The sequence below is a fragment of the Schistocerca americana genome, chromosome 4 (assembly GCF_021461395.2).
Source record: "Schistocerca americana isolate TAMUIC-IGC-003095 chromosome 4, iqSchAmer2.1, whole genome shotgun sequence".
Classification (NCBI taxonomy): Eukaryota; Metazoa; Arthropoda; class Insecta; order Orthoptera; family Acrididae; genus Schistocerca; species Schistocerca americana.
The window spans coordinates 450,286,636-450,314,241 of NC_060122.1; the positions used below are offsets into that span (position 1 = coordinate 450,286,636).

The following is a 27,606-nucleotide window of genomic DNA, read 5'->3' on the forward strand; positions in this document are numbered from 1 at the left end:
CATACTTTTCTGAAGAAGAACTGTGTTTTGAGTAGAAGGGAGTGAACTCTCTTGTAATAATCTTGCAGAAGTAGAAGTGCAGAAACCAGGCGAGTCTTATTTTACTTTGAAAAACTGTGTTTTTTTGTTTCTAAGTAAAACAGTCTTTTACCCCCTAACGACTGATGCCTGGATGGTTAGACAAGATGTGGAACCAGAGAGGAAATAGTGTTCCATAAACGTCGTCATGATGTTTGAGTATCAAATTATGCGGTGGCAGAATGGAATGTATTGTGCAGAATGTTGTCATATAAAACATAATATTCTGTGTATTTTAAACTGTACTATTGAGGCCTGCATATCCACAACCTTGGAAATCAGGACATTTCAAAAATACCCCACAAAGTTTTCTAAATGATCATTGGGCTACACTACGGGTCAGTCTGTCACCACAGCCAGTTTTCCTCCTGCCACATCCGTTGGCTCCACCAACTCACATCCCAGCACATTGGAATATGAAACAATATCCCAAGAAATTCTGTCATATCTGAGAAATATAGGATACAAGACATACAAACAAAATCCAGTGACCAACCTCACAATACGTAATAGCCCAATCAATAACCACCGTATCATGCCGTTCATGTAGAAAACTATTAAATTCAGATCTCCTACTGCCAAAACAAGTCATTACAGTCTAGATTTAGTGATTCTCATTGGCTACTGTGTACTATCACCTGAGTGGCTATGACCAATGAAACAAACTGCTAACCGCAGCACGCAATGCAAGAGCCTTCAACACCATTAAGTGCAATTTAATGTATATATTGTCAGATTCATGGAGTTACTGGAAGAGACATTAGTATTTTCCTTGAGGATACTTAGCTTATGGTTCGTTCAGTGGGTAAAAGTAAATTCTTTGTTCCGCCGTGGCATTAGGAGGGGGAGAGCATGTCCTTCTCTTTAGCCACCTTTTATCCCTCTCCCCAAGGGGAGATTCCCAGTACTCATTCTCACAGTAGGCTGAGTGGGCATGGGGCCAACCTTGAGGAATTACAATTAGGAAATATACACCCTCCCCCCCCTCCCCCAAACTGGAATTGAACTTATGACACCCGGCTCTGGATCTTAGTGGTTTACCCACTAGAACATCAAACATCACGTCCACAAGAGAACCTCATACTGGGAGATCTGAGCCAGTAACCAGGGAAATGGGTTGTTTAGAAAGAAGCCAGTGTTACTGTGAACCCACAGTAATAGCAGTTATGTTGTCTGAGGAAGAATGGAGTCAAAGAAAATAGATACAAATTAAGGTTTATGCTACAAATGTACCATTATTTAGTGAAGTCTCTTTTGGAAATATTTACTAAATTGGTGTATGGATCTGCTAAGATTTTTTATTCCATAAGCAAGAAAGAGACTGTGTTCATTTGGTATGACTGATTACTTTATTTAAAAAAAAATACCAGAAAACTCAAAAGAAAGCAACAAAGATTATATTCCTGAACTGTAAAAAAAAGTTTGTAGAGTTGGTTTTAATTAATTATATTCCTACCTATCCCTCCTCAAACTGAGCAAGGTTGCTTAATGTTCATGACATTGGACTATTCGTTAGAAGGAACGGGGTTCAAATCTCCATCAGGCAATCTTAGTTTTGGTTTTCTGTGATGATCTTTAAATCAGTACAGGTGAATGCTGAAATTTTTTTCGGAAAACTGCTTATTTTTTCATCCCTAAAAATTATAAAGATGGGGGCTAGTAAATGTTTAATGAAAATGCGAGTCTTGTCTGCAAAGCCTAGATGTGTGAGGAGAAGATGTATATAAAGCAGTGTCAGTAGAGGAACGACCAAGATTCTTGTTGTTGAGAAGAAGAAATGTTTAAACATGAGAAATTCTTTCTTGCCCCAGAGAGAGCAGGTCAGTGACTATTCATTCTCTATCTTAGTTTGATGATTGTAATCACCATGCAGTAAACTTTATAGGGTCACCATTCCGAATTATGGGTGATTAAGTTGTTACTTATGCCTAAGTGCATGGAGAAAGTTTGCATCCAGGATCATTGCGAATTTATCATTCAAGTGGAGGAATGGTTCAATGATGTTGAGGGGGAATTTAACAAATATGAGCTAGGTGGCTGATAGAACCCTAACTGAAATGGTTGGTTGGTTAATACACTGGATTTATGTTTCTTAGGAGTGAGATTTAAATCCTCATGTGGCCAACCTAATTTCAGCCTTTTGTAGTTTCTTCACAGATAATTACGCCTGCTGTATGGAATGGTTCCTTACATACGAGTAAGTTGCAATTGCTTTGAGCTCTCTTCTCTCTTTTTCTCCTCCGTCATAGTTAGTGCTCAAATTTGATGAATTTTGAAACTCAGGCGTTCCTTCCTTGCTTATGGACATATTCTGTGGGGAGTCTAAGAAAGATTTTTGGTGGGATGGTTTGCATTTCAGGGCATAATTAGATTTATTTATGGAGTAAGACTTCATTTTAGTGGCCTGCACAAATAGTCGACAGTGTTAAACTGCCAGCTTCCAGAACACAACCCAACCCCGGATTGAATCTGCCTCATGCATTAACAATTGGGACCAGTGTGCTGGTCAGCCTATGTGTGGTTTTTAGGTGGTTTTCCACATCCACTGAGGGAAATATTGGGCCATTTCCCACATCCGAAGATAAACGCTGCACAAACAATTCGAAAAACAATGTCACATTTGACCATTGATTGCACTAGACACAGTACAAGGGGTATGTGGATTCCTTCTCAGGTTAGTGCTGGCAGTAGTTTTAAAACACCTTTGACAGTGGTGACCCCATTTATCAGTAACCTACATACAGGTAGAGTTGGTTCTCCTCAGAACTGAGAAAGTACAATACCAATCTTGATCTGCCATTGGCTGGAAAAGGGCCAAGGAAAGGAAGGAAGGGAGGATTTCATTTTAGGCCCCCAAATCAGAGTCAATACTGAAAGTAATATTGTGCTTCAATGTAGTCAATGCTGAGTGAGCTTTGATTTGAATATGCTGACATGGCACAATTGTATTTGTTTTGAGATTACTTTCTTATTGACTTTCTTAAATAACATCCTGTTTTCCATCAACTGCAGTATTTATTTTAATGTTCACTGTCAGTATGTACCAAATGGAAATAATTCTTGTGAAACTGAATTCATGGTTTCTACATGTCAGTAACATACACAATACATGTATACATGAATTTCCTTCAGAGTACGGTGTCTACAGGGAACATATATACAAAAAAGAGGTTAGAGGGAGACCAAGAAAGCAGATATATTGTTCCTGTCGAATAACACTGTAGAAAATGGGAGAGTGAAAGGGATGGTGCATATTGAAGTGCTAGAAGGTAGTGTTCGGTTGTGGTTTTAATGTGTACATAGTTTCTGAAATGAAGACGTGAGATCGAGAGGTCCACAGCCTGCATAACATACAGTAGAGCCCTGTAAACAATTTGTCTCAGGTGTTTTTTTTATCCAGTGAATACTCTTTACATGTAACAAACAACCGGAAAACAAAAATCAGAAGTATAAGGGCACTATTACACACAAGTTTGTGTCTTCACATTTGCAACCAGTATCATTTTCAGGTGCTGTACTCTTTGACATGGGTAAAATAGTAGTTCAGTATATTTTTACCTTCTAAGCAAAAAAGAGCTGATAATATTCATGTACTTTTACTGAGGCGTCTTTGTCACAGTAAAGTATGTGACAAGTGATTGTAGTAGGAAAAAAACTGATGCATCTATTCTTTTGTTAACAGATTTGTTGTGGTTAAACAGATCTTTTCAGTTTAAGATTATTCTAAGAGGAAGTGGAATGGCGTAGTGAACATAACTGATGTGGGGCAAAACACTTTATTGGGGCCCTCTGCTCCATTGGTACCCAAGGCACATCACTTTATTGGTACCCCTGCCCCCACCTCCTCAGTAGCCAGGGTACAACACTACACTTTATTGGCACCTCTTCTCTAGAAACACATGTATTAATATAGTGTATAGCATTTTCTGAAAAATCTTGTCTGTCTTAAAGACCATTCGGCAACCTTCTGCACATGGCACTGGGGCATGATAGAATCCTTTGCCCTCCTTCTCCCCTCGCTACGCCACTGCTGTGTAGAGACTCTCACTTCTTCCATTATTTATAAGTTAACATTATCGATGTCACCTCCCTCTTAATACCTGCAGAAAACGGCGATTTTCGTCTCTGCATCCATTTAATGACCAATATTAATGCAGTATGGTAAAAATGCAAGGTTTTTCTTTTCCTCTCTCAGAATAAGAGAACATTTTGCAGACACTTTACTGGCAGATACATTTTCTCCAAATGCTAATAAGTGAAGTCCCAACTTCTTTCAGGCCTTTTTTTGTATAAATCATAAAATATTATTAAGGAATTTCAAATGTTACCACAGTAAATATTTAACCCTTCATTTGTTATATTTCAATTTTGATCAGCCGGAAACAGAAAATTTCATCTGCCAATGCTTAGGAGTAAATTTAGAATATCTTTATACGTTACAATCTGCATATGAAAATCAGTTAAAATTAAGTTAATGTTGTAATTTAAAGCAGCTGTTTTAGCTGCATGCATTTTTACTTCCTATAAAGAGATGGGATGGGTGGACACACTAATTACAACACGAGTCATTTCTGAAAACAGTAGTTGAAGAGATAGTGGAACTAAAGAATCACAGAGGCAGGGCTGGACATGATAAAGCAGATCAGCAAAGATGAGGGAGGCAGCAATTTTGCTTCAAGGAAGAGGATAGGCGGCATGCTACTGTGAACTGCATCAAACCAACCTTAGGGTTTATGATATACACAACAATAAGCAATGCAGAGCTTGAAGTATACAAATAGTCATATCATGTATGGTACAGTCAACAAATGAGAGAGAGAGAGAGAGAGAGAGAGAGAGAGAGAGAGAGAGAGAGAGATGATGGGGCTTCTGATGTTTGTTGAACCGTCAGGATATGCTGTCACAGCATCATCGTCATAAGACATAATTTTGAAAAGTTGATAAGTTGAAGGTACAGAAGTAACTAGACTTTTCCTCATGAGAGGATATTTAGTATACATGGAAGTTTGATATATTAGTTTATTATGCTATGCAATTTTTTCCCAGGCACTATCTGGAGATCTACAAATTATTGCTATTCTTTTTCTGCTATCAGCCCACATGTCTATCTTTTGTGTCATTGTTTATGCCATTTTTATTGGATTTTTATGCTCTGTCTCTTCGCCATGTGAAATAGAGGCTGTATCAAATATTTTTGACTGAAAATTTTTGTGTCATAACAAGCTACCTTCACAACATGTATATTACGATGTATCTGGTATTTGGGTGCATGTAGAATATCTTAAATTTTACACAATATAATGTAATTGGGTGAATAAAAATGTACTCATCAAGTGGTGGCAGAACACGCACATAAAATGTTATAATTAAGCAAGCTTTTGGAGCCAGTGGTTCCTTCTTCAGGCAGAAGAGTTGAGGGGGAAGGAAGAGTAGTGAAGGAAAAAGATTGGAGAGGTCTTGGATAAGGGGTAGGTTTCAGACGTCACCCGGAACCGTGGGTCTGGGGAGGCTTAGCAGACGGGATGAGAAGGAAAGACTTACTGTCAAAAATTCATTGTTTTTGTTGTTAAATTTTACACAGCATGTTAATTGAAATACTCTCTAAAATACATAAACACCTTGAAACTATCTATTTTATTGCATAATGAAGTTTGGGTTACCATTTGTCAAATACTAAACATTTTCACAAAGAGTCTTATCTCACAAATTTTTGTTACAGGTGCACATGCCTTTTCACGGAAACATCCAATGTCTTGCTGGCTGTCAACTATGCTTGTAGTATTTGCTGGCGGAATGCTCTGTAATGGTCTTCTAGGAGAGCCCATCCTCGCCCCTCTAAAAAACACTCCTCAAGTTGTTGTAGCCACAGTTGTTTGGTATGCATTTTTATTTTTATGTTTTTTATTATTATTGCTGTTTCTATAAAGTGAAAAGTAATTCAGCTGAAAGACCACACCACCTGCAACACACATTTTTTAAATTTTTATTTATTTATTTTATAAGGGACAGTCAAATGGAAATGAGATGGGGGAAAGTAAATAAACTGTTTATTATTTCAAAAGTAATAGCCATAACTATTAATGCAGATATTCCATGGTGAGACAAGAAGAACAATGTTTTCATGGAAAAATTTTCACGGTTGCCTGTGGAACCATGACTTTACCCATCTGTGATCCTCTTCGTCTGAAGCAAATTGACAGCCATTAATGTCTAGCTTGAGGGCCCCAAAAATACGGAAATTGCATGGGGGTTGGGACTGTATGGAGAATCTGTAAGGGCTTCCCAGTAGTATAGTCAAAACAACCTACTAACAAAGTGCCCACCCACATGTTGCCAAAATTGTTTCATGTATGCTGCAGAAAGTTCGCCGAGAAGCCATTGCACATCCTGCATACAATCCCAATCTCTCCCAATGCAATTTCCATGTTTTTGAAGGCCTAAAGAAAGACATTTGAGGCTGTCTATTTCTTTCAAGCAAATTTGAGTACAATCATGTTTCCGTAGACAACCGTAAACAGTTTTCCATGAAGGCATTGACCAACTTGTCTCACAATGGGATAAATGTTTTAACGGTATGGCAATTACTTTTGAAATTATAAGCACTTTACTTACTTTTTTCCCATGTGTCTCGTTTGCTTTTGACTGCCCCTTATAGTATTATTTTCAGCTCTTGTTACAGAGAAAATTAACGAATATTCTTATTTATTTTTATTTGTTATGAAATTGTTGTGCAACCTGTGAAAGTCAATTTTTTTTTTTTGTTTTTGTTGTAAAAACAATTGTGCTATCACTAAAGATTTTTAATTGTTTAACTAATACTGCACAACGCATTGTGTGAAATAATTTCCATTAAGAAGTGCTTTTCTGCTTCGTTTTTATTGCATTTGATGGAATAAATATGAAGCCTCTCAAAAATGACAAGCATAAATTTGTTATCATGTGCATCAAATTTTAAAAAATGTATCCGATGAGCAGAGTTATTTCCCGCAATATGTTGCGCACAAGCCAAATTTAACAAATAAACTTATGTCAGGCAACAGCAAATGTATTATTAATAATATTAAAACCATTATTCTTTCCAGTTTATGTATATTATTGTTTACATTTCTTTTAAAAATGTTTCTTATTGCAAATCTTGACACGTTTCCTATAAATCAAATCATATGATTTGAAGATTGTATGTAACGAGATGAATAATTCACATTTCACATTAATCTGTTATTATAATGAGCTCTTGAGGCAACCAAAGAGGCCAGAATAGCACAGTGGGGCAAGAAAAGGAACAGAGAAGAAATCTGCTTATTTTCATTTCTATCATTCATTTTGGGTAACAGGTCCAAATTTTCTATATTACAGACTATAAGATTAAAGTATGAGAAAAATATACACATATTAAACAAACTGACTCTCTAAGATATGATAATCAGTTAATTCTAGTATTTATTTCAGCCTACAGTCACTTTCAAATGGTTCTACAATACTATCAAAAATTAATGGTTCAAATGGCTCTGAGCACTATGGGACTTAACATCTATGGTCATCAGTCCCCTAGAACTTAGAACTACTTAAACCTAACTAACCTAAGGACAGCACACAAAACCCAGCCATCACGAGGCAGAGAAAATCCCTGACCCCGCCGGGAATCGAACCCGAGCGTGGGAAGCAAGAACGCTACCGCACGACCACGAGATGTGGGCTCAAAAATTAATAAAAGAATTAGTATTCAAACATCACAAAGTGTTTTAATTGGATTTTAATTTCTAATTTCATGTACAGCTTTAATGTGTCAAGATATTGCAGAACTACCCGAAAATGGCTGTAGGTCAAAATCAATAATGAAATAAAATATCATACCTTAGTCAGTCACATGGTGAAAATATCGTCATTTTATAAATCGGAGTCTGATTGGAAACTATCCATCTTCTCTGTTGTATATAGCTGCTCAGGACCACTTGGAAAATTCTTTCGGAACTGTCTTTAAAAATGGGTTTTTCTGAGGTGTAATGTAGCTGTTCTTGTTACACAAACTCCAAACTGTATTTAATTTGGTTCCACTTTTTTTTTTCGAACTGTGTAAGGGTCTATGTGTACCTATGTTTTCCAGGGAAGCTGAACTGCATATACATTCATTTTTTTTGTGGGAGATGGTCTCCAGATGTAGAATAGTAAGAAAATTCAACATGAGCTCATGCAATTTTGATAACAGCTTTAGCTAGCTGTGAATGGTCATTTTTTGAATTGATGTAGACAGATCTGCTACAATAATTCTAACAATAAAAAAGAGACATTAAGAGCAGCAGATACTACATGTGACAAGAATAAATCAAACTAAGATGAACTAACAAATGCAACAGTGATTCTAGCTGGGGAGGATCTGATGAAAATTTGAAAAAAATGGGTAATGATGGTGATGAGTTGGACTTCCAAGCAGTAATGGAACAAAAAAGGTGGGATAATTTGACATCCACAATTTAGCGGCAAAACACAAAAGCAAGTGAAGTGACTTATCATATGATCAGTTGCAGCACAAGCCCTGTCCCAATGCAACTCATGCAGTGGACCTTGTATTTCACCCTAGACAAATTGTTGGTGTCTTGACATGTATCATCTTCCCAGTTATACTCATAACCATGGTACATTTCAAATATTACTCCTGGTGACAATCTGTTATAGATGTATTCTATTATTTACCCTGCATGAACTGACTTTTCTTGTATTTCATTGGATAAACTAACTTCTAACTTAAATCTCCAGTCACACATCTGAGACATATCTACAAAGAAGGAAGACTGGAGGTTTTCCCACCAATAATGAAGTTTTGATAGACCAAGAACTTCCTGAGTTTGACTAGGATGAAAGAATGAATTCTTGATGCCGTTGTTTAAAGAACCATTATGGCATAAATTTTAAGTGGTTTATAAAAAATGAAAACATTGCATCAGAATGATTAGAAAAAATCCCACTCTTGTCTAGTAGAGATCATTATGTTACCCACTGCATCACACGACTCACTAATGCATTTCTGGCTTGCTGCTGCCTGATATTTGATCACTGTTATTTCCGTTGAAGTGTATAACACGTCAACAAACTGCTGAGATAAGAAATTTCAGTCATCTACTTACAAACTGTTTTACATTTATGGAGATAAATGTTAAGCTGAACGGTTTGATTTTGCCTTACGATGAGTATTACTGGTACACCAGTTTAGTAGAAAACTAACACACAACTGTTGCTTTGTATTTGGTAGCCACTGCAGTTACCTCTGAAACAGGTAATGAAATATACAAAACCAAAACAAGGCACTGGAAAAAGGAATTTGCATACTTAAGAAAGAAATGAATACAAGATTAGAGGACTTTGCTCATCAGCAAAAGGTTTCATAATGAATGTGAGAACAATGAAGAGGAAAAAAGGGCAGATGCCGTCAATTGGAAGGAACAAAAAATAATTTAATAGGATCAGTAGGAATGAGCAAGTGATAAAACAACAGGGATATGGGTGAAAATATCACAAAAGTCACAGACTTCTTTCTTTTTTCTTTTCGTTTTAAGCATTTGTACATTTCTAGTGCAAGCAAGCGACTTCATCTTTTTTCTGTGAAGTGCGATATTCATAATTTTCATGTTATCATTTTTTTATGATAATTAAGGATTAGTGTGTTTTAACAATAAATAACTCTGTTTACGCTTATTGGTTCAGTTCTTGCTGGGAGAGGGGAAACACACCTTAATGTTATAAATAGACCATAGAAATAATTATGTGGACTAGCTCGGAAACTGAAGAAATTATATTAATTCTTGCACTTTTTCAGGTACATTGTATTCTATACACCTTTTGATATTGGGTACAAAGCAGTCAAGTTCTTGCCTGTGAAGCTAATCTGTGCAGCTATGAAGGAAATTTATAGGTAAGTTTCTTTCACCTTGATGACCAGAAACTTTACAAATTGAAATATACGTATAATGTTAAGGTTAAATGCAAATGTATATCATGCTAAAAATAAAGGCAATAGCTCTGGGGACCATTATCGTTGTGGTCTTGAATCCAAAGACTGGGTTGATGCAAATCTCCACACTATTCTATCATCTGCAAGTCCCTTCATCTGCAAGTCCCTTCATCTGCATTGTTATTGATTCTTGGCTCTTCCCCATCGATCTATCCCATCTCTTAACAACATTTCTCCTCTATTTCCTCGCTGTCTGCTCAATGTACAGATTGAGTACCACATGGGGTATATAGGGTACACTCCCCTCTAACTCTCTCTTCTACTACTGCCTGTGTTTGATGTCCTTTGACTCTTATAACTGCTGTCAGAGTTCTATACAAGTTGTAGATAATCATTTGTTTACTTTATTTTATCCTTGTCACATCTGGGATTTCAAAGAATGTATTTCAGTTAACATTGTCAAAAGCTTATCTGCAGAATACAAATAAATATTTACATTTAGTAACAGCCGTAAAATTATTTAATGTAATACAGTGTAAGGCAATAGCTTACAACAGTTTCAGGGTTTTCCTTGTTGTCTCATGGTTGAAATCGGACATCAGCAGAGATCTTACGAAGGTAGATAATTTGTACTTCATAGTACAAGTTAATCTGTTAATCATCACCTGAACTGGAAATAAATTAATGCAATTTGTAAATTATTTGGCATGTTCAATAGACATAAAATACTTGACAGGAGAAGATAGCCAAACAATACATTTCGACTGTGCCACAGAACATTAGTATGTTAACTGAGATTTGTTAGTAAAGTGCAGCACAGTTCTTAACATATAGAAAACTAGCAAAATTTGGGATTTGAAGTATGTGGACTATATTGTTTTGTTTGTTTGTTTATTTGTGTGTCCTCTTTTAAAAGTATCTAACCGTTACTTTTTTATTGAGTAAGACACCAAGAGCCAAACAGTATTCTTTAATTTTCTCATTGTGAAACTATGCAAAAGTGTCAGATGAAGAGTGCTTCAAATGCGTCTGATTTTCTGGTGATTTTGAAATAGTAACAGTCTCTGTCATGCTGACACTAAATTAAATTATTCATTTATTCATAGATAAAAGTCTCAGTTTTACTTGCTTATTTCAGTGTATAAAGTTTTTTTCATTAGATTAGTGATTTTTAATTAATGACTTAATATCACACACAGTTTATATGATAGTCCACTTAAATATATGAATCTGACACAGAAACTAAATAAGAACTGTGGAAACTGATAGCACAGAATGATAAACTGACAAATCATTTTCTTTTAAATAGAATTAGTACATTCACAGCTAATGGTTTAGGAACGAGTCACTTTGTATTCAAATTTATGTGTATTTAACACATGAATTTAGTAACTGACTACAAGCAGTGTGTATTATATCTACATACATGTACCACAGTGGTACATGGCATAAGGTATCTTGTTCCTCTATCGGTCTTTTTCTTTCCCGTTCCACTTGCAAGGGAAAAATAACTGTCTGTATACTTCTGTATGAGCCCTGATTTGTCTTATTTTATCCTCGTGGCCCTTATGTGCTTGGTATGTTGATGGCGGTAGAATCATTCTACAGTCGGCTTAAAATGCTGGTTCGCTAAATTTTCTCAGAAGTGTTTCGTGAAAAGAGCATCATCTTCTCTCCAGGGATTCCCATTTGAATTCACAAAACATCTCTGTAATACTTGGGTGTTGATTGAACCTACTGGGGCACTCAACATCATGGTCATCAGTGCCCCTACAAAAAGTTAACATGCCAATCTCATGGGCGGGGAGGAAGGCTGTCCCCACATGCAGAGCAGTTTATAATGCATTAAAGTCTGGCTACCTTCTGCACCAATTTAGGGATGAGGCCTGACCACGTAAAAAATGTCGCCACTCTTGTAACACTGGAATCAGTATTGACAAGGACGGTGGGCAGATCTCCATCGAGATTGAGGACTGCCCCGATACCAGTGTATAAGACACACATTGCCAAAATATGCTGAACTGAAAGTGCCACACTCAAACCACCACCTGCCCGAGGAGGAAGCCATGTGTTAAAATACTATGTCCGATGCAAAGCATGGTAAGAACAAACTCCTTCCAGGAGTGAGGCTGACATGAAGTCCGCCATGCCTATGTGGTCAATTTGAATGACCGCAGTTTGTTTTCTGACATCTTCAATCATTCAGTCTCCCACTGATGCATGATGTATCGGTCACAAAGTGAGACGATGGGGTGCGACGGGATGGGACATTGGCAGACAACACCACGGGTGGAAAAGACCCACCACAATTTAATAACCAAGTTCAGAAAATGCTGAGGAACCAGAGACTGTTGGACACGGTTTAAAAAATAATATGCAAATGCAAAGAGGTAAATGTTGTAGAAGATCACATGTCTGTAAAAAGATCAATTTACGAAGTGTAGAACAACTTTAGTGAAAAATCCTGCTGAGAATCTGAGACAATTCTGGTCCTATGTAAAATCACTAAGCATGTCGAAGGCTGCTATTCAGTGAATCATCAACTAGTCTGTTGTGGCAACTGAAGACAGCAAAAGTAAAGCTGAACTTTTAAAGTTTGTGTTTAAGGAACCATTCACATAGAAGGATCCTACAAGCATACTCCCATATGGAGCACATAGTCATGGGCATCCCTGGTGTAGAGAAGCACCTGAAAGAATTGAAGACAAATAAGTCGCCAGCTCTGGACAGAATCCCAATTTGGTTTTACAAAGAGAACTCTACAGCACTGGCCCCTTGACTTGGCTTCCAATTATCATGAATCACACACATAGCTCAAGGCTGCAAGCAATTATTACAAAGTGGAGGTGACTCTTGTTAATGAGAAGGATGAAAAACAGAACTGCAAAATTTCTAATCAATATCCGTAACATGAGTTTGCAGCAGAATTCTTGAAAATATTCTGAGTTTGAAAATAAGAAATTTCTTTGAGGCAGAAGAACTTCTGTCCAGAAATCAGCATGGATTTAGAAAGCATTGCTCTTGTGAAACTCATTGTGCACTTTTCTGATATGAATCTTGCAAACCACAGAATAAGGGCAACAGGTATATTCCATATAATTAGATTTTTGGAAGGTGTCACAATGGAGACTGTTAGTAAAGGTCTGGGCATATTGATTAGTTTCCCAGATATGTGAGTGGCTTGAAGACTTCTGAAGTAATAAAACCCAGTATGTTGTCCTCGACAGCTAGTGTTAATCACAGAGAAAGGCATCACATGAACCCCAGAGAAGCATAAAAGTACTCTTCTAGTTCTCTATGGGCAACAATCTGTGGCTGTATGCTGATGGCTCTGAGTTATATGGGAAAGTGTAGTAGTTGAGTGACTGTAGGACACAAGATGATTTAGACAGAGTTTCTAGTTGGTATGATGAATGGAAGCTTGCTCTAAATGTATAAAAAAGTAAGTAAATGCAGAAGAGTAGGAGAAACAATCCCATAATGTTCAAATACAGGATTATTATTGTGCTGTTCAATGGTTATGTTGATTAAATATTCAGGTATAACTTTGCAAAGTGATACAAAATGGAACGAGCATGTAAGGACAGTAGTAAAATTGGTGAATGGTTGACTTTGATTTATTGGTAGTAGTTTAAGGAAGTCGATCTCATCTATAAAGGAGAGCACATATAGAACAATAGTGTGACCCATTCGTGAGTGCTGCTTGAATGTGTGGGATTCCCACCAAGTCAGATTAGAGAAAGACATCGAAGCAATTCAGAGGTGTGCTTCTACATCATCATCATCATCATCCCCATCCTTAACCCACTTACTTGGCACATATGTCTTCAGCGTGCAATTTACGATGCGTTCAAACTTTATTCATAATTTCTCAACATCCATCATACTGGAACTAAATGGTGTCCATTCATGATGTAAGTGGGATGCTTACAACTGCTTGGTCTTTTAAGCAGAATTACTCCAACATAACAACACACACACACACACACATTTATGTTGTCTTCATTAATCTGTCTGTAGATCTATTTTATCAAGTAGATTAATGTGATCCATGTAGTCTCTTCACTGGTATCTGCTTTCAGAGTTGTGACTTTGCTATACTGAAAATAATCATGCTTAATCTGGGATGTAATTTGTAATTTCACTAACCATCAACAAATACTTTATTTACTTTACTTAGTCACTTGTCTGAGACAATGAAATTTTGGTAAATAACAAAATATATTTCATTCCAGGTGTAAAAAAGTACATGATGGGGTCACACATGCTGCCAAACTGTACCCAAATGCATATATCATAATGATCCTTATTGGGACATTGAAAGGTGAGTACAACAATGTAACATAGGAAGTTAATATACCAAAGATCTCACTGTTCTTCTGAGAGAGAGAAAATTAATACTAGTAGTATGTGTGTTCATGAATGTGAGAAGATTTTAAATGAATTGTAAGAAGAAGACAATCACTAGTCTCCTTCCGTTCATGTCATAGCATAATTTAATATTATGGGAACATTAAGCCTGATGGTCTTAGTGGTGATATTTGAGAAGGGTATGCTATATGCCGGCAGCAGGTTTGATCATCATCATCCAACAGAAACATAACACCACATTATACATAGTTCCGTTACACTCATAACATAAAAGACACAACTATCTCATATCCACATGAAAAGGGACCAATTGTGTGGCAGAAGAAAATCCTTTCCAGCTAGGTGGCTGAGCCCCCCCAGGCAAACAGCCATCGACTTGACTTTTACTTATTAATACAGTTAGTTGTGTTATCTGGGCAGCATGGAAGTAGCTGTAGAACTACTCAATTTTTCTCAAATAGTATGGCCTGGAGCTTCTTAAACGACATTTTGAGTTGCTTCCATTTTTATGCCAACTTCTGCGTTCATTGTACACAGTAATGTTGTTGGAATAGCTAATGTGTTTTTTTTTTTACCTCTTCTGATGCTTTGAGATAAGATGGTCACACAAATACTTTAATCATATTAACTTTTTATTGAAGTTACCCAGTTTTCATTGAACTCAGTTTCAGTTTTTATAATGATGGAAAGTTGTCTTCAAAGCAGGAGTTGGTTAACTTGCCCAGCTAGTTGTAATGGGACCTACAATTTGATATGGTCTCTGAATCGTGTTCCACCTTGGCATTTATCACATCAGATATCAAGTCTATATTACACCAGCATCTGTGAAAATTGCAGTTATCGGTGAATCACGACTTTTATGATATGTAAAACACTAAGTCATTTTGACCGCAGAGAAGTGTAAGCACAAACCAACCATCTCCTTCAGGAGGCGTCAGTGTTACACCTAGTGCTGACTGCAGGCACTGGAGAGCAATCGGTTGAATGAAAACAATAAAACAAGTGTAAACTGTATAACTCTCGGAGGTTGAAAGGTTTGAATGTGTATAATGATTTGTTTCAAAGAAATGGATTTGTCATAACATTTCAGCACCTTTAAGACATGTTATTGTAAAAATAAAATGCGTGAGAAATTAGTGAATAAAATAAGGTTATATGCAGTGATGACCAAGTACTGTAGCTTGTTCCATGATCACAGCACAGGATGACTCCCATCTTGTCTGCATGGCTTCAATAGACTGTAAAGTTTAATTCATAGTGTTGTCTCAACATTTAGAGGACTGAAATGAGTATCAGCTTTTGTGTCAGCTGTTTGATACTGTCTTCTGTGGCCTGCATTAGTGTTGACTTCCATTGTCCAAAAACCACCCAATCCTCAGACTGCAAGGGTATGTAAATGTCGTCCCTGACATCTTGAACTGCAAGACGTAGTGTTTCTTGATAGCTCTACCTCCAATTTGTCCTGGAGTGATGGCAGCGTTGTTCAGTAACACGTGGAAAAATGCCATGTTTAGTGGTATGATGCTATGTTGGATTCAACATGTAATATTGACTGTTATTTATTGAGGATGGTCTGGACAACAGACACTATACAGAGGCTATTTTAGACCCCAAATACTGCCTGCCCTGCAGGCAACTCCACACCACAAATTTCAACAGGACTTTGTACGCAGCAGGTGGTATAAAGTTTGCAACCTTCATTAAAAGACAATGGATTAGTCCACTCTTGATACTGCACATTGGCACGTTACCCATGAAATTGTGTGGACTATGGTTGGTCAGCAACTTGTTAGTCATGGTCCTTGTGCAACTACTGTTGAATCTTTGTGCACCCATGTACAAACTGAAGGAAGGAAGTTTTAGCATGACCATATTCAGGTCCTGTTTAATTCCACACTTCAGTGCTTAGAGGCTGAAATTTCAATGTAGAACTTCACACTAAATTCAGTTGCCAAAGTTAGAGGAAATATATGTTTGTTTCAGTCGAATACCGTCTGTTTTGATGTTATAATTTTCATGAACACTAGTGAATTTCATTTTGTACATTTTCTTTGAAAATCACTTTATTTTTGACCTGAATAAATGGAAATGGTTTCCTATATGACAGTTTAGCGACACTTTTTTATTATTTTATAGGAAATGGAGCAGGATTTACAAAACTCTTTGAACGCCTCATTAGAGGAGTGTGGACACCAACAGCTATGGAATTCATGCAACCAAGTTTGTAAGTATTAGTTCTGTTGTTACGATTAACTGTTAATTTTTTAAATAATTCGTTTTTCCGAATTTAAAACTTCTTAAAATTCAACAGTAAAATTCTGAAAGTATGCTACTGCCACTACTTTCTATTTGCAATGGAATTGATCAAGTCCACAAAGTTGTTAGTGATCTGGAAATTTGTGAATATTTATTGCTGCTTTGGTAATATTCTGAAACCTGTTAACAAAATACTTATTTACGTCTAGTTAATAAAAATGAAAAAAAAAGAATTAGTTTGTTTTTTATGAACTTTGTGGTACATTCTCTAAATAAATGATGCTAATTTCATGTAGTAGTTTTTTGATGATAAATATGTAATATAAAATTATATTAATTTTTATGCTTTACCTTCATGTATCATTTTCAGCAAACACTACGATATAGAAGTGAAGTGAAAAAGCTATTTTTATTTGATCTGTGCTGTTAGTTCTCCTATATTCAACAGTAAATTGTTGACCTAGTAGTAAGAAAAACTAACTTCGAATTTCTGTGCAGACATCTTCAGTGATATTGTCCGTAGTTCTAAAGTTCTCCACTCAAACAAGCACAAATATATATTGGTTGCTTGAACATAATATTTTTCAGCTGTTACTGATATACCCCTTCATGTTTTCTTTTTCTTTTTTACAGCCCAACAAAAGCATGCATAGTGGCATCAGTCATCTTCGTATTGGACAAAAAGACGGACATAATTTCAGCTCCACATGCACTTGTTTACTTTGGAATTGTAATCTTCTTTGTTTACTTTAAGGTTAGTAATGAAATACAAATAATATTTGTTTTTGATAACAATCTAATTTGACAAACAGCACAGCAGAAATAAAAGGGCACTAAATTGCTTGTGTTTGAATTTTACGCATTCCATCCGCTGCCATTGATCTTTCACAACAAATGATTATACTTTCACCTTTTACACCTTTTTTTCTCTGCTATTATGTTGTACTTGGAAATATTGAGTGTAAAATCCACATCTTGACACTGCTTTAAGTTTCTGTAAATTACCACACTTCCCCAGATATAAGCTATGCCCTCAATTTTGAGTGGGAAAAGAGAGAAACTCAGTGGGAAAATATTTGTCACAGTACCCATTTACAGAGACTGTTCACTGGACACATGAGAGTTTCTGAATTCTTTGGTGATAGGATGTGATGATATTTTGAGCCTTGAAAAGAGAATCTGTTAACATATAAAACTGACTGATTTCTTTTTAATCTTGCCTTTCGGAGTGACTATGTTATCCCCTCCATCTATATCTATACTCTGCTAAGTACATCCCATTGTACCAGTTATTAGGGTTTCTTCCCATTCCATTCACATATAGATCACAGGAAGAATAATTGTTTGAATGCCTCTGTGCACACTGTAATTATTCTAATCTTATCCTCATGATCCGTGTGTGTGTGTGTGTGTGTGTGTGTGTGTGTGTGTGCGCGCGCGCCGTCTTTTTGTTGTGTCTTTCTGTGACTCTGCTATATGGTGAGTAGCAACTATCCTTTTCATAATATTGTTGCAGTACACAGAGGGTTGTAGTATGTAGAGTTACCATTGAAAGCCAGCTCTTGGAACTTTGTTAGTAAACTTTCTTGGATAGTCTACATCTGTCTTCAAAAGTCTTCCAGTTCAATTTCTTCAGTATATATGTGACACTCTACCATGGATCAAATAAACCTGTGTCCATTCATGCTGCCCTTCTCTGTGTACATTCAATGTCTCTGTTAATCCTATTTGGTACAGGTCCCACACACTTAAGCAATATTTTAGTAATGGTCACACAAGTGATTTGTAAGCAATCTCCATCGTATGCTGATAGCACTACTCCAGTATTCTAGCAGTAAAGCAAAGTCCATCACCTACTTTACCCATGGCAGAACCTATATGATCATTCAATCTCATATCCTTATAGTGTTTTACACCTAGGTATTTGTATGAGTTGGTTGATTCCAACAGTGACTTGCTGATACTATGGCTGTAGGTTACTATGTTTTTTTTCCCATTTTGTGGCGTGCCTATTTTACATTTTTTAACATTTAAAGCAAACTGCCAGTCTTTGCATCACTTTGAAACCTTATCAAGGTCTGACTGAATATCTATACAGCTTCCTTCAGACAGTACCTCATTATAGATAACTGCATCATCTACAAAAAGTCTGAGGCTACTACTAAAATTGTCTGCAAGGTCATTAACATAAAACATGAACGGCAATGGTCCCAGTATGTTTGCTTGTCACACACTGAAGTTTCTTCTATGTCTGATGATGACACTCTATCCAAGATAACACTCTGTGTCCTCCCTACCAAAAAGTCCTCAATTCTGTCACAAATTTCACTTGACCATCCTTTTGATAACAAGCATAGGTGTGGTACTGAGTCAAGTGCTTTTCAGAAGTAAAGAAATACTGCATCTACTTGGTTGCCTTGATCCAAAGCTTTCAGTATGTCATGCGAGAAAAGTGCGAGTTGGGTTTCACATAATCGATGTTTTCAGAATTCATGCTGGTTGGCATGGAGGAGGTCATTGTTTTCAAGGTATCTCATTGTGTTTGAGCTCAGTATATGTTCTAAGATCCTACAACAAATTGATGTCAAGGATATTGGATCACTTCTGCTATGCTTCCTGAAAATGGGCGTGACCTGTGCTTTTTTCCAAGAACAGGGTAGGGATTTTTGTTCAGAGTATTTATAATAGAATATAGTAGGAAGAGGGACAACTCAGCCAAAAATTCAGTATAGAATCTGATAGGGATTCTACCAGGCACTGGAGCTTATATATGTGTTTATGTAATTTATGTTGTGAGACAAAGGAGGGAGTCATTGGGTGATGTAAGGATGAATAATTTACTAGAGTTGTGATGGGGGGGGGAAGACTGATGCAATTTCTGTATCGGACTCGGACTGACAAGTGCACCGGGGTACACTTTTGTAAGTCCTGGTGGGCTATTGTAATGTAATCAACTGTCGGAAATAAGGTTTATCTAAAGCTAAGAGTACGATACCCATAGTGAAGAGTTGAAGTAATTTCATGACTGTGTATTGCGCAAGCTTAGCATATGAGGGATTTTTGAGAAGCCGTTTTTTTGTAATCTGCACCATGGCAAAGGTGTCTAGCACATGGACTGGCAATCTACATGTACATGATTACTCTGCAATTCACATTTAAGTGCTTGGCAGATGGTTCATCGAACCACAATCATACTATCTCCGTACCATTCCACTCCCGAACAGCGCGCGGGAAAAACGAACACCTAAACCTTTCTGTTCGAACTCTGATTTCTCTTATTTTATTTTGATGATCATTCCTACCTATGTAGGTTGGGCTCAACAAAATATTTTCGCATTCGGAAGAGAAAGTTGGTGACTGAAATTTCGTAAATAGATCTCGCCGCGACGAAAAAGTCTTTGCTTTATGACTTCCATCCCAACTCGCGAATCATATCTGCCACACTCTCTTTCCTATTACGTGATAATACAAAATGAGCTGCCCTTTTTTGCTAATACAAAATGAGCTGCCCTTTTTTGCACCCTTTCGATGTCCTCCGTCAATCCCACCTGGTAAGGATCCCACACCGCGCAGCAATATTCTAACAGAGGACGAACGAGTGTAGTGTAAGCTGTCTCTTTAGTGGACTTGTTGCATCTTCTAAGTGTCCTGCCAATGAAACGCAACCATTGGCTCACCTTCCCCACAATGTTATCTATATGGTCTTTCCAACTGAAGTTGTTCGTAATTTTTACACCCTGGTACTTAGTTGAATTGACAGCCTTGAGAATTGTACTATTTATCGAGTAATCGAATTCCCACTGATTTCTTTTGAAACTCATTTGGATCACCTCACACTTTTCGTTATTTAGCGTCAACTGCTACCTGCCACACCATACAGCAATCTTTTCTAAATCGCTTTGCAACTGATACTGGTCTTCGGATGACCTTACTAGACGGTAAATTACAGCATCATCTGCGAACAACCTAAGAGAACTGCTCAGATTGTCACCCAGATCATTTATATAGATCAGGGACAGCAGAGGTCCCAGGACGCTTCCCTGGGGAACAACTGATATCACTTCCGTTTTACGCGATGATTTGCCGTCTATTACTACGAACTGCAACCTTCCTGACAGGAAATCACGAATCCAGTCGCACAACTGAGACAATACCCCATAGGCCCGCAGCTTGATTAGAAGTCACTTGTGAGGAATGGTGTCAAAAGCTTTCCGGAGATCTAGAAATGCGGAATCAACTTGAGATCCCCTGTCGATAGCGGCCATTACTTCCTGCGAATAAAGAGCTAGCTGCGTTGCACAAGAACGATGTTTTCTCAAACCATGCTGATTACATATCAATAGATCGTTCCCTTCGAGGTGATTCATAATGTTTGAATACAGTATATGCTCCAAAACCCTACTGCAAACCGATGTCAATGATATAGGTCTGTAGTTCAATAGGTTACTCCTACTACTCTTCTTAAACACTGGTGTGACCTGCGCAATTTTCGAATCTGTAGGTACAGATCTATCGGTGAGCGAGCGGTTGTATATGATAGCTAAGTAGGGAGCTATTGTATCAGCGTAATCTGAAAGGAACCTAATCGGTATACAATCTGGACCTGAAGACTTGCCCGTATCAAGCGATTTGAGTTGCTTTGCAACCCCTAAGGTATCTACTTCTAAGAAACTCATGCTAGCAGCTGTTCGTGTTTCAAATTCTGGAATATTCCATTAGTCTTCCCTGGTGAAGGAATTTCGGAAAACTGCGTTCAATAACTCAGCTTTAGCGGCACAGTCGTTGGTAACAGTACCATCGGCACTGCGCAGCGAAGGTATTGACTGCGTCTTGCCGCTTGTATACTTGACATACGACCAGAATTTCTTCGGATTTTCTACCAAATTTCGAGACAATGTTTGTTGTGGAACCTATTAATGGCATCTCGCATTGAAGTCGGAGCCAAATTTCGCGCGTCTGTAAATTTTAGCCAATCTTCGGGATTTCGCGTTCTTCTGGACTTCGCATGCTTTTTCCGTTGCCTCTGCAACAGCGTTCCCCCCTCATTTCTCACAGTGTTTCACTAGTGATTATAAAATTTAAATGTATTCAAACAGTTCAATTCATACATGAAAATTAACATATTCAATTTAGTTACAATTTACTACCCTTGTAAGTCCAAAGGCTGTGGGCTGGATAGTGGTAAAAAATTTTTGTATGGAATTGCTGTCTGTAGATGATCTGATAAAGGAGCCCTTTTCCTATAGGTCTTTGAGGTAAAAGTTGGATTTAAATCTGATTAGAGAAGGGCATGGGAAGCATACCGATTTGTGTTATACAACACAGAAAATTTCGAAATGCTTACAAAATATTTTGATCAGCTTCTTAATTGTCTAGAACCAATCCAAAGATCTAATTCTGAAACACTCATGAAAATCGGGAAGAAGATTTACCCCAATATCAAAGAAATACATAAAGCTAGTGGAGGAGATTCGATTACAACAAACTTTTTGAAATTTTCTCTACCAAAAATAAAAAATGGGCTAAAATTAATCTTTGAGAAAATCTGGAAAACAGAAAAAAACTCTTTGGTGGGTGGAGGGTGGTCTTGATACATCCAGTATGTAAGAAAGGAAATAAACAAGATGTTAACTTGAGAGGAATTTCTTTGCAGCTAGTTGCACAAAACGTATGTTCCAAGCTTATACTATACAGAATAGACATAACACTGGAGAGTAGTTTATGTGAATATGATGGTGGTTTTTAGGAAGTGTAGATCATGTTCTGAACAACTATTTAATCTGAAGTCAATCATTTGCCACAGATTACTGAATTCAAAAGATGTTTGTTGTTTTCCAAAAGGCCATTGATTATATTGACAGAAACTACAGATATTATAAAACTATGGGAATAGAAGCATGTTAATGGCTCTTTCAAGTTCCTAAACTATTTTGCTTGTGTGGGCCATTGGAAAACGTAAAACACTCTCTAAACATTTCTGTGTAGAGTTGCATTATGAACAGTAGTTCATGTAATGGTGTGATAGCATAGTTAAATGCACTGACAGACAATTTGTCAGTTCAGGTTTGATTCCCACTGCTGCCATCCTCTCCCCCACTTACATTGTTAAATGATTGAATATATTTCTATATTATAATTAAACAGTTCAATTCATATACATGTAATTGATATATTCAATTTAGTTATGATTACTACTATTGTACTTCTAAAGGCTATTTTAGGCCAGCACACTGTGGCACATTGATAAAATTTTGCATGAGCTGTGACTGGGCAGAATTATTGTAATTCCCAAAGTGTATAGAAGATGCAGTAGATAACATTGGTAGCTCACATATTACACTGATGCTATTCTGTAGAGGACAATAACAATCATAAGAACATTGTTGTAGAATGCAGGCAGACTGGAAGATGATCAATAATGGGTGCAGAAACTTGCTACTGTCCCTCAACAGAAGCAAATACAATGGAATATGTGAACATTGGTGGAAAAACAGGCTACCTGATTATGCCATCTTTTTTCTGCCACTATAATTAGTCACTACTGTCAAATATGTATCTGAATCCATCCAGATTGATTTGAAGTTGAATAACCACATACATCTATTTGTGTAGAAAACAGATGCTAGAATAAGATCCATTGGAATCTGAGAAACTGTAATTTGTTCACAGAAGGAGCTTAAAAAAACTCACCCAACTATTTCTTGAGTTTGCTCATAAGTCTGTGATCTTTATGAAGTTGGATTACTTGAAGAAAGAGAGAGAAAAAGAATGCATGGTTTGTTACTGTTTTGTTTAAGAGTCAGTGCCTCATAGAAGTGCTTGATCTTGAAATACCAATAATAATAATAATAATAATAATAATAATAATAATAATAATAAACTTCACTAGCAACAATACGTACTTGTCTCAAACAATGTGCACATCATTTCCTATCTTACAAAGAGTTCTCTCATCATGCTTTTTTCCTTCATTTGCACCGTATTTAAAAAAATCAAGAACAATTCTCTGAAAATAAAAATACATATTTTAGTATTCTTATGCCCATTATAAAAGAAAATATTTGTGCATTTCCACTATTCAGCTACAGTCATTACGTCCACTGACAGCTGACAGACAGTTGAAGACATGAAATTTAGAACTTCGTGCCTCGCTGAAAGATGTGTAACCTGTAAGTTACTCTTAACTGAATGAAATAGATATGTAAAGCAATCATTTTAAAATAACCTTCAAAACATTAAAAGCTGACTTCTTCAGTGTTGGTGATAAGTTTTACTCACTTCAAAATGCATTTTATCATGGTCATATGATATGTAAGTGCAAATCTATTTCCACACTCAGAGGGGATTCTTTGCACTGTGGCTGATGGAAGTAATTACATCATTAGCAATTTAAATACATTGATCAATAATGAATGGGGCTTGGTTGCCACCTCTGTTGGCTAGCAGATGATACAGAGCTTAATCCATCCAACACATCAATAAACAAGACAATTTCAAAGTAAGTTACTCACTGTGTTCCAGTGATTCTCAACTCTGATTGTCACTCCTGATTTTGTAGATATGGACACTCCAACACAATTATGTCTACTAGCTAATGTTTACAGCACCCAGAAAGCAATCAACACCAATTTATGTCATCTAATTTGTAACGAATCAGAACTCCCATAAGCCACCACGCCAGTAGTGTTCTTCGATTTGATCTTGTTATCAATTATTTTGGTTGCTTGTTTGTGCAACTGTCTTTCTATGGTGTGTTTAGTTCATGGAAAGTATCCAATATGTCTAATTGTTGTAACCACTCTTTTTCAGCTTTCATCAGTGCTGCTTGGTATACATGATCCATTTGTACCATTTGAAAATTTGTTCTGTGCGCTGTTCCTTGGTGGAATATGGGATTCGCTTGCCAGAATCCTTGGCCGAGGTGGGAACAAAGATGAAAAGGCTGATTCAAAGAAGAAGGATTAAGACAACAAATGTAATGCAGGAAGTCAGCATTGTTACTCAGCATGTGTCTGTCAAAGGCTTCTATGGAAATTCTTGACAGTGCATGTTGCATGAAAAGTGCTCTTGTGTTACTAACAATGCATGTTGTCCTTGTAAATTAACTGTGTTGAAATTTTCCTAATCCCTTCACCTCATATTTTTCAGTTTTCATTCACTTACAAACGCTAGCATACAACTTCAGTGAGAGGCAACAAGCCACAAAAATTTGCAGGCTTTTATATGTGTTGGTTTTACTTTTTATGTTTTTATAACATATTTTTTTTACTTACTGTATTGTTTGTGGGTAATAATGTTTTGAAGTAAAGTTAGCAGGTACTTACAATTAAAACTCTCTCTGTTAAGTACAGTGAGAAAAAAATGATAACTTCATTTACTTTAAACATTACACTACTCATAAAACTTCGCAACACATAGTTACCTACAAATTCTCTGTAATCTCATGAGTAACTGAGAGAGCATAAAATTATCTGCATCCCGATATCTAGCAGTTCCACCAGAATGATTACCCATCGAACAATTTGGCAGCTGACCTGTTGATAGCAAAAGGCAGCTTCTACTCTTATTTTTACCCAGAACTGTTTAGTTAAACCAACATTGATGGAAACAGCTAACTTTGTCATTCAATGTTCTGTTTATGTGCTGTGCAAGAACATTCTGCTGAAGAGAGTAAGGAGCACTCATACGATTTGCTGCAGTCATCCTTAACTTTTGTCTAAGGAAATGATTTTTATCTTTTTTTTTAAATTCCATTTTCCATTAGGCTTGTTAAGCCTCAAAATATCCTAACCCACAATAATGTACAAAAGATGATTACAAGTTTCTGGAATAATCGTCTATGAAAGCAATGAAATATTCCAAACCGCCTAGTGATGCCGGTTCCATGGCCCCACTTATGTTAGTGTGAATTGGGTGTAATGCTTGTAAAGCTCTAGAATTAATATTATTCAATGGCTGTTCTGTTTGCTTTGCTTCGAGACATGTTGTGTATTTGACAGGATCTTTACTGATTATCAGAAAGCTGAGCTTACTTTCTTGATATAATCAGGCAGCTTATTCGCATCTGTAAAATTCGTGAGTCCTGTCCTCCAGTGCCACAGAATAGCTGTGTGCACACTTACTTCACAGTCTTATGTAGAGCTATGCCAGCTTCATCTAATTTCCTCCAGTTTACCATTAACTGTAAGTGTCTTGTATAAGCACATAACTCAATGGATTTGACAACCAACTTCAATCTGCGTATATTCTCTCTTTCGATTAGTGTTAACTTGCACACAGTCCTAAAATTCCTCACTTTGTAAACACGAGTTACAACTTGCATAATTATCATGTCCAGTGAGATTCTTAATTTTAAACAGATTTTGTCATGTCTCTAGTACAGGAAAAACTATGAAGAATCCACAATTAATATTAAAGTTAGGTTGTCAGTACCAACTTCAAAATACAAGGTGTCACAAATTTTTCCCTAAGCCTTTGAATGGTAACTGAAAGCATGCTGGGAATTTATGCTGTCATCTGCAATTAAAAAGGAAGGCTACTCACAAACTGTTTTTAAGAGTACCTTCATTTACTTCAAAGATTATGTAACTTACAACATAAACTCAAAACCACCAAATACTCCAAAATCTCGTGAACAAATGTGAGAACCTAAATCTAATGTAGTATAGTATGTTTGCAAGATAAAGTTTTTTCACCTAAAATAACGTTTTTGAGTTGGTAAGTAACTTCTCAAGTACACATTTGTGCAATAAAAGAATATTGCACAAAACAATGATCATATTTAAAAAAACAATGTATTTCTTTGTTATTATCATCATATTAAACATTTTTGTCATAGGAAGTCCCATGACTCAATTTACCTTCTGTTTTCATTTCGCATAACATTCTGCAACCAAATTTGGTCCCATCTGTTGTATCTCCAATTAGAAATGCTTACTTAAAGATTAAATTCAGTTGTATTACACAATATATCATTTTTGAAAATATAATGTGATTGATTAGATAAAAAAATTTACTCATCAAGCAGTGGCAGCAGAACATACACGTAAAGGTATTAAACTTTGCAAACTTTTGGAGTCAGTGGCTCCTTCTTCTGGCAGAAGGGCTGAAAGGGAAGAAAGAGGGATGAAGGAAAAGGACTGGTGAGATAAAAAAAAGGGGGGGGGGGAGTAGAGGTCAGAAAAGTTGCCCAAAACCCTGGGTCAGGGAAGGCTTACTGGGCAAGATGAGAAGGAAAGAGCCCTTTTCAAAAATTATTTTCTTATATACAATATGTAATTTGGCATTAATGCTGTGTATCCTTGTCTGTTGTAAAATACGGTATAGAGGGGCTGGCCAGTACTTACCTCAGCTCAGTACAGCTGATAGATACACATAAAACAGAACTGAAAATTTACGTTCCTAGCTTTCGGAACAAATGTTCCTTCATCGGGGAGGGGAAAGAAAGGGAAGAAGGGAAAGGAGATTCAGTTACTCACAACCCAGGTTATGAAGCAACAGGGAAAGGATGGAGGCATGGTTGTCAGAGGGAAGCCAAAGATATTCTACTGTAAGTACTGTGCCAGCTTCAAACCAAAGAGGATGCATACAGAAGTAAAGAGGTTTATAGTATAAAGATAAACACAACTATGTAGGATGAAAAGATGCGTGAATGGCTAAAGAGGAAAGGGAAAGAGGAGAAGACTGAAGAGTAAATGGGATTGAGGTTGTTTAACGTAGGTTAAGTCCAGGGGGATGACAGGATGAAAGGATGTGTTGGAGTGCAAGTTCCCATCTCCGCAGTTCAGAGGGACTGGTGTTGGGTGGGAGAAGCCAAATGGCACATACGGTGTAGCAGGTTCCTAGGTCCCTAGAATTATGCTGGAGGGCATGCTCCGCTACTGGGTATTGGGCATCTCCTACGCGGACAGTTCATCTGTGTCCGTTCATGCGCTCAGCCAGTTTAGTTGTTGTCA

The 27,606-nt window shown here is 36.9% G+C and overlaps 2 protein-coding genes across 2 annotated transcripts in view; one reads left to right on the plus strand and one right to left on the minus strand.

The window, feature by feature from the left end:
- LOC124612298 (endoplasmic reticulum metallopeptidase 1-like) overlaps nucleotides 1-27,606 on the minus strand; it is a 474,311-nt gene that overhangs the window by 311,783 nt on the left and 134,922 nt on the right. The window lies entirely within an intron of this gene.
- Nucleotides 1-27,606, plus strand: part of LOC124612300 (trimeric intracellular cation channel type 1B.1) — a 57,069-nt gene that overhangs the window by 6,903 nt on the left and 22,560 nt on the right. The window contains exons 2-7 of the mRNA XM_047140413.1: nucleotides 5,798-5,954; nucleotides 9,890-9,985; nucleotides 14,260-14,348; nucleotides 16,532-16,619; nucleotides 17,285-17,405; nucleotides 24,461-24,626. Of these exons, the coding sequence (XP_046996369.1) occupies nucleotides 5,798-5,954; nucleotides 9,890-9,985; nucleotides 14,260-14,348; nucleotides 16,532-16,619; nucleotides 17,285-17,405; nucleotides 24,461-24,616 (707 nt within the window). The 3' untranslated portion in view covers nucleotides 24,617-24,626. The remainder of the gene's footprint in view (nucleotides 1-5,797; nucleotides 5,955-9,889; nucleotides 9,986-14,259; nucleotides 14,349-16,531; nucleotides 16,620-17,284; nucleotides 17,406-24,460; nucleotides 24,627-27,606) is intronic.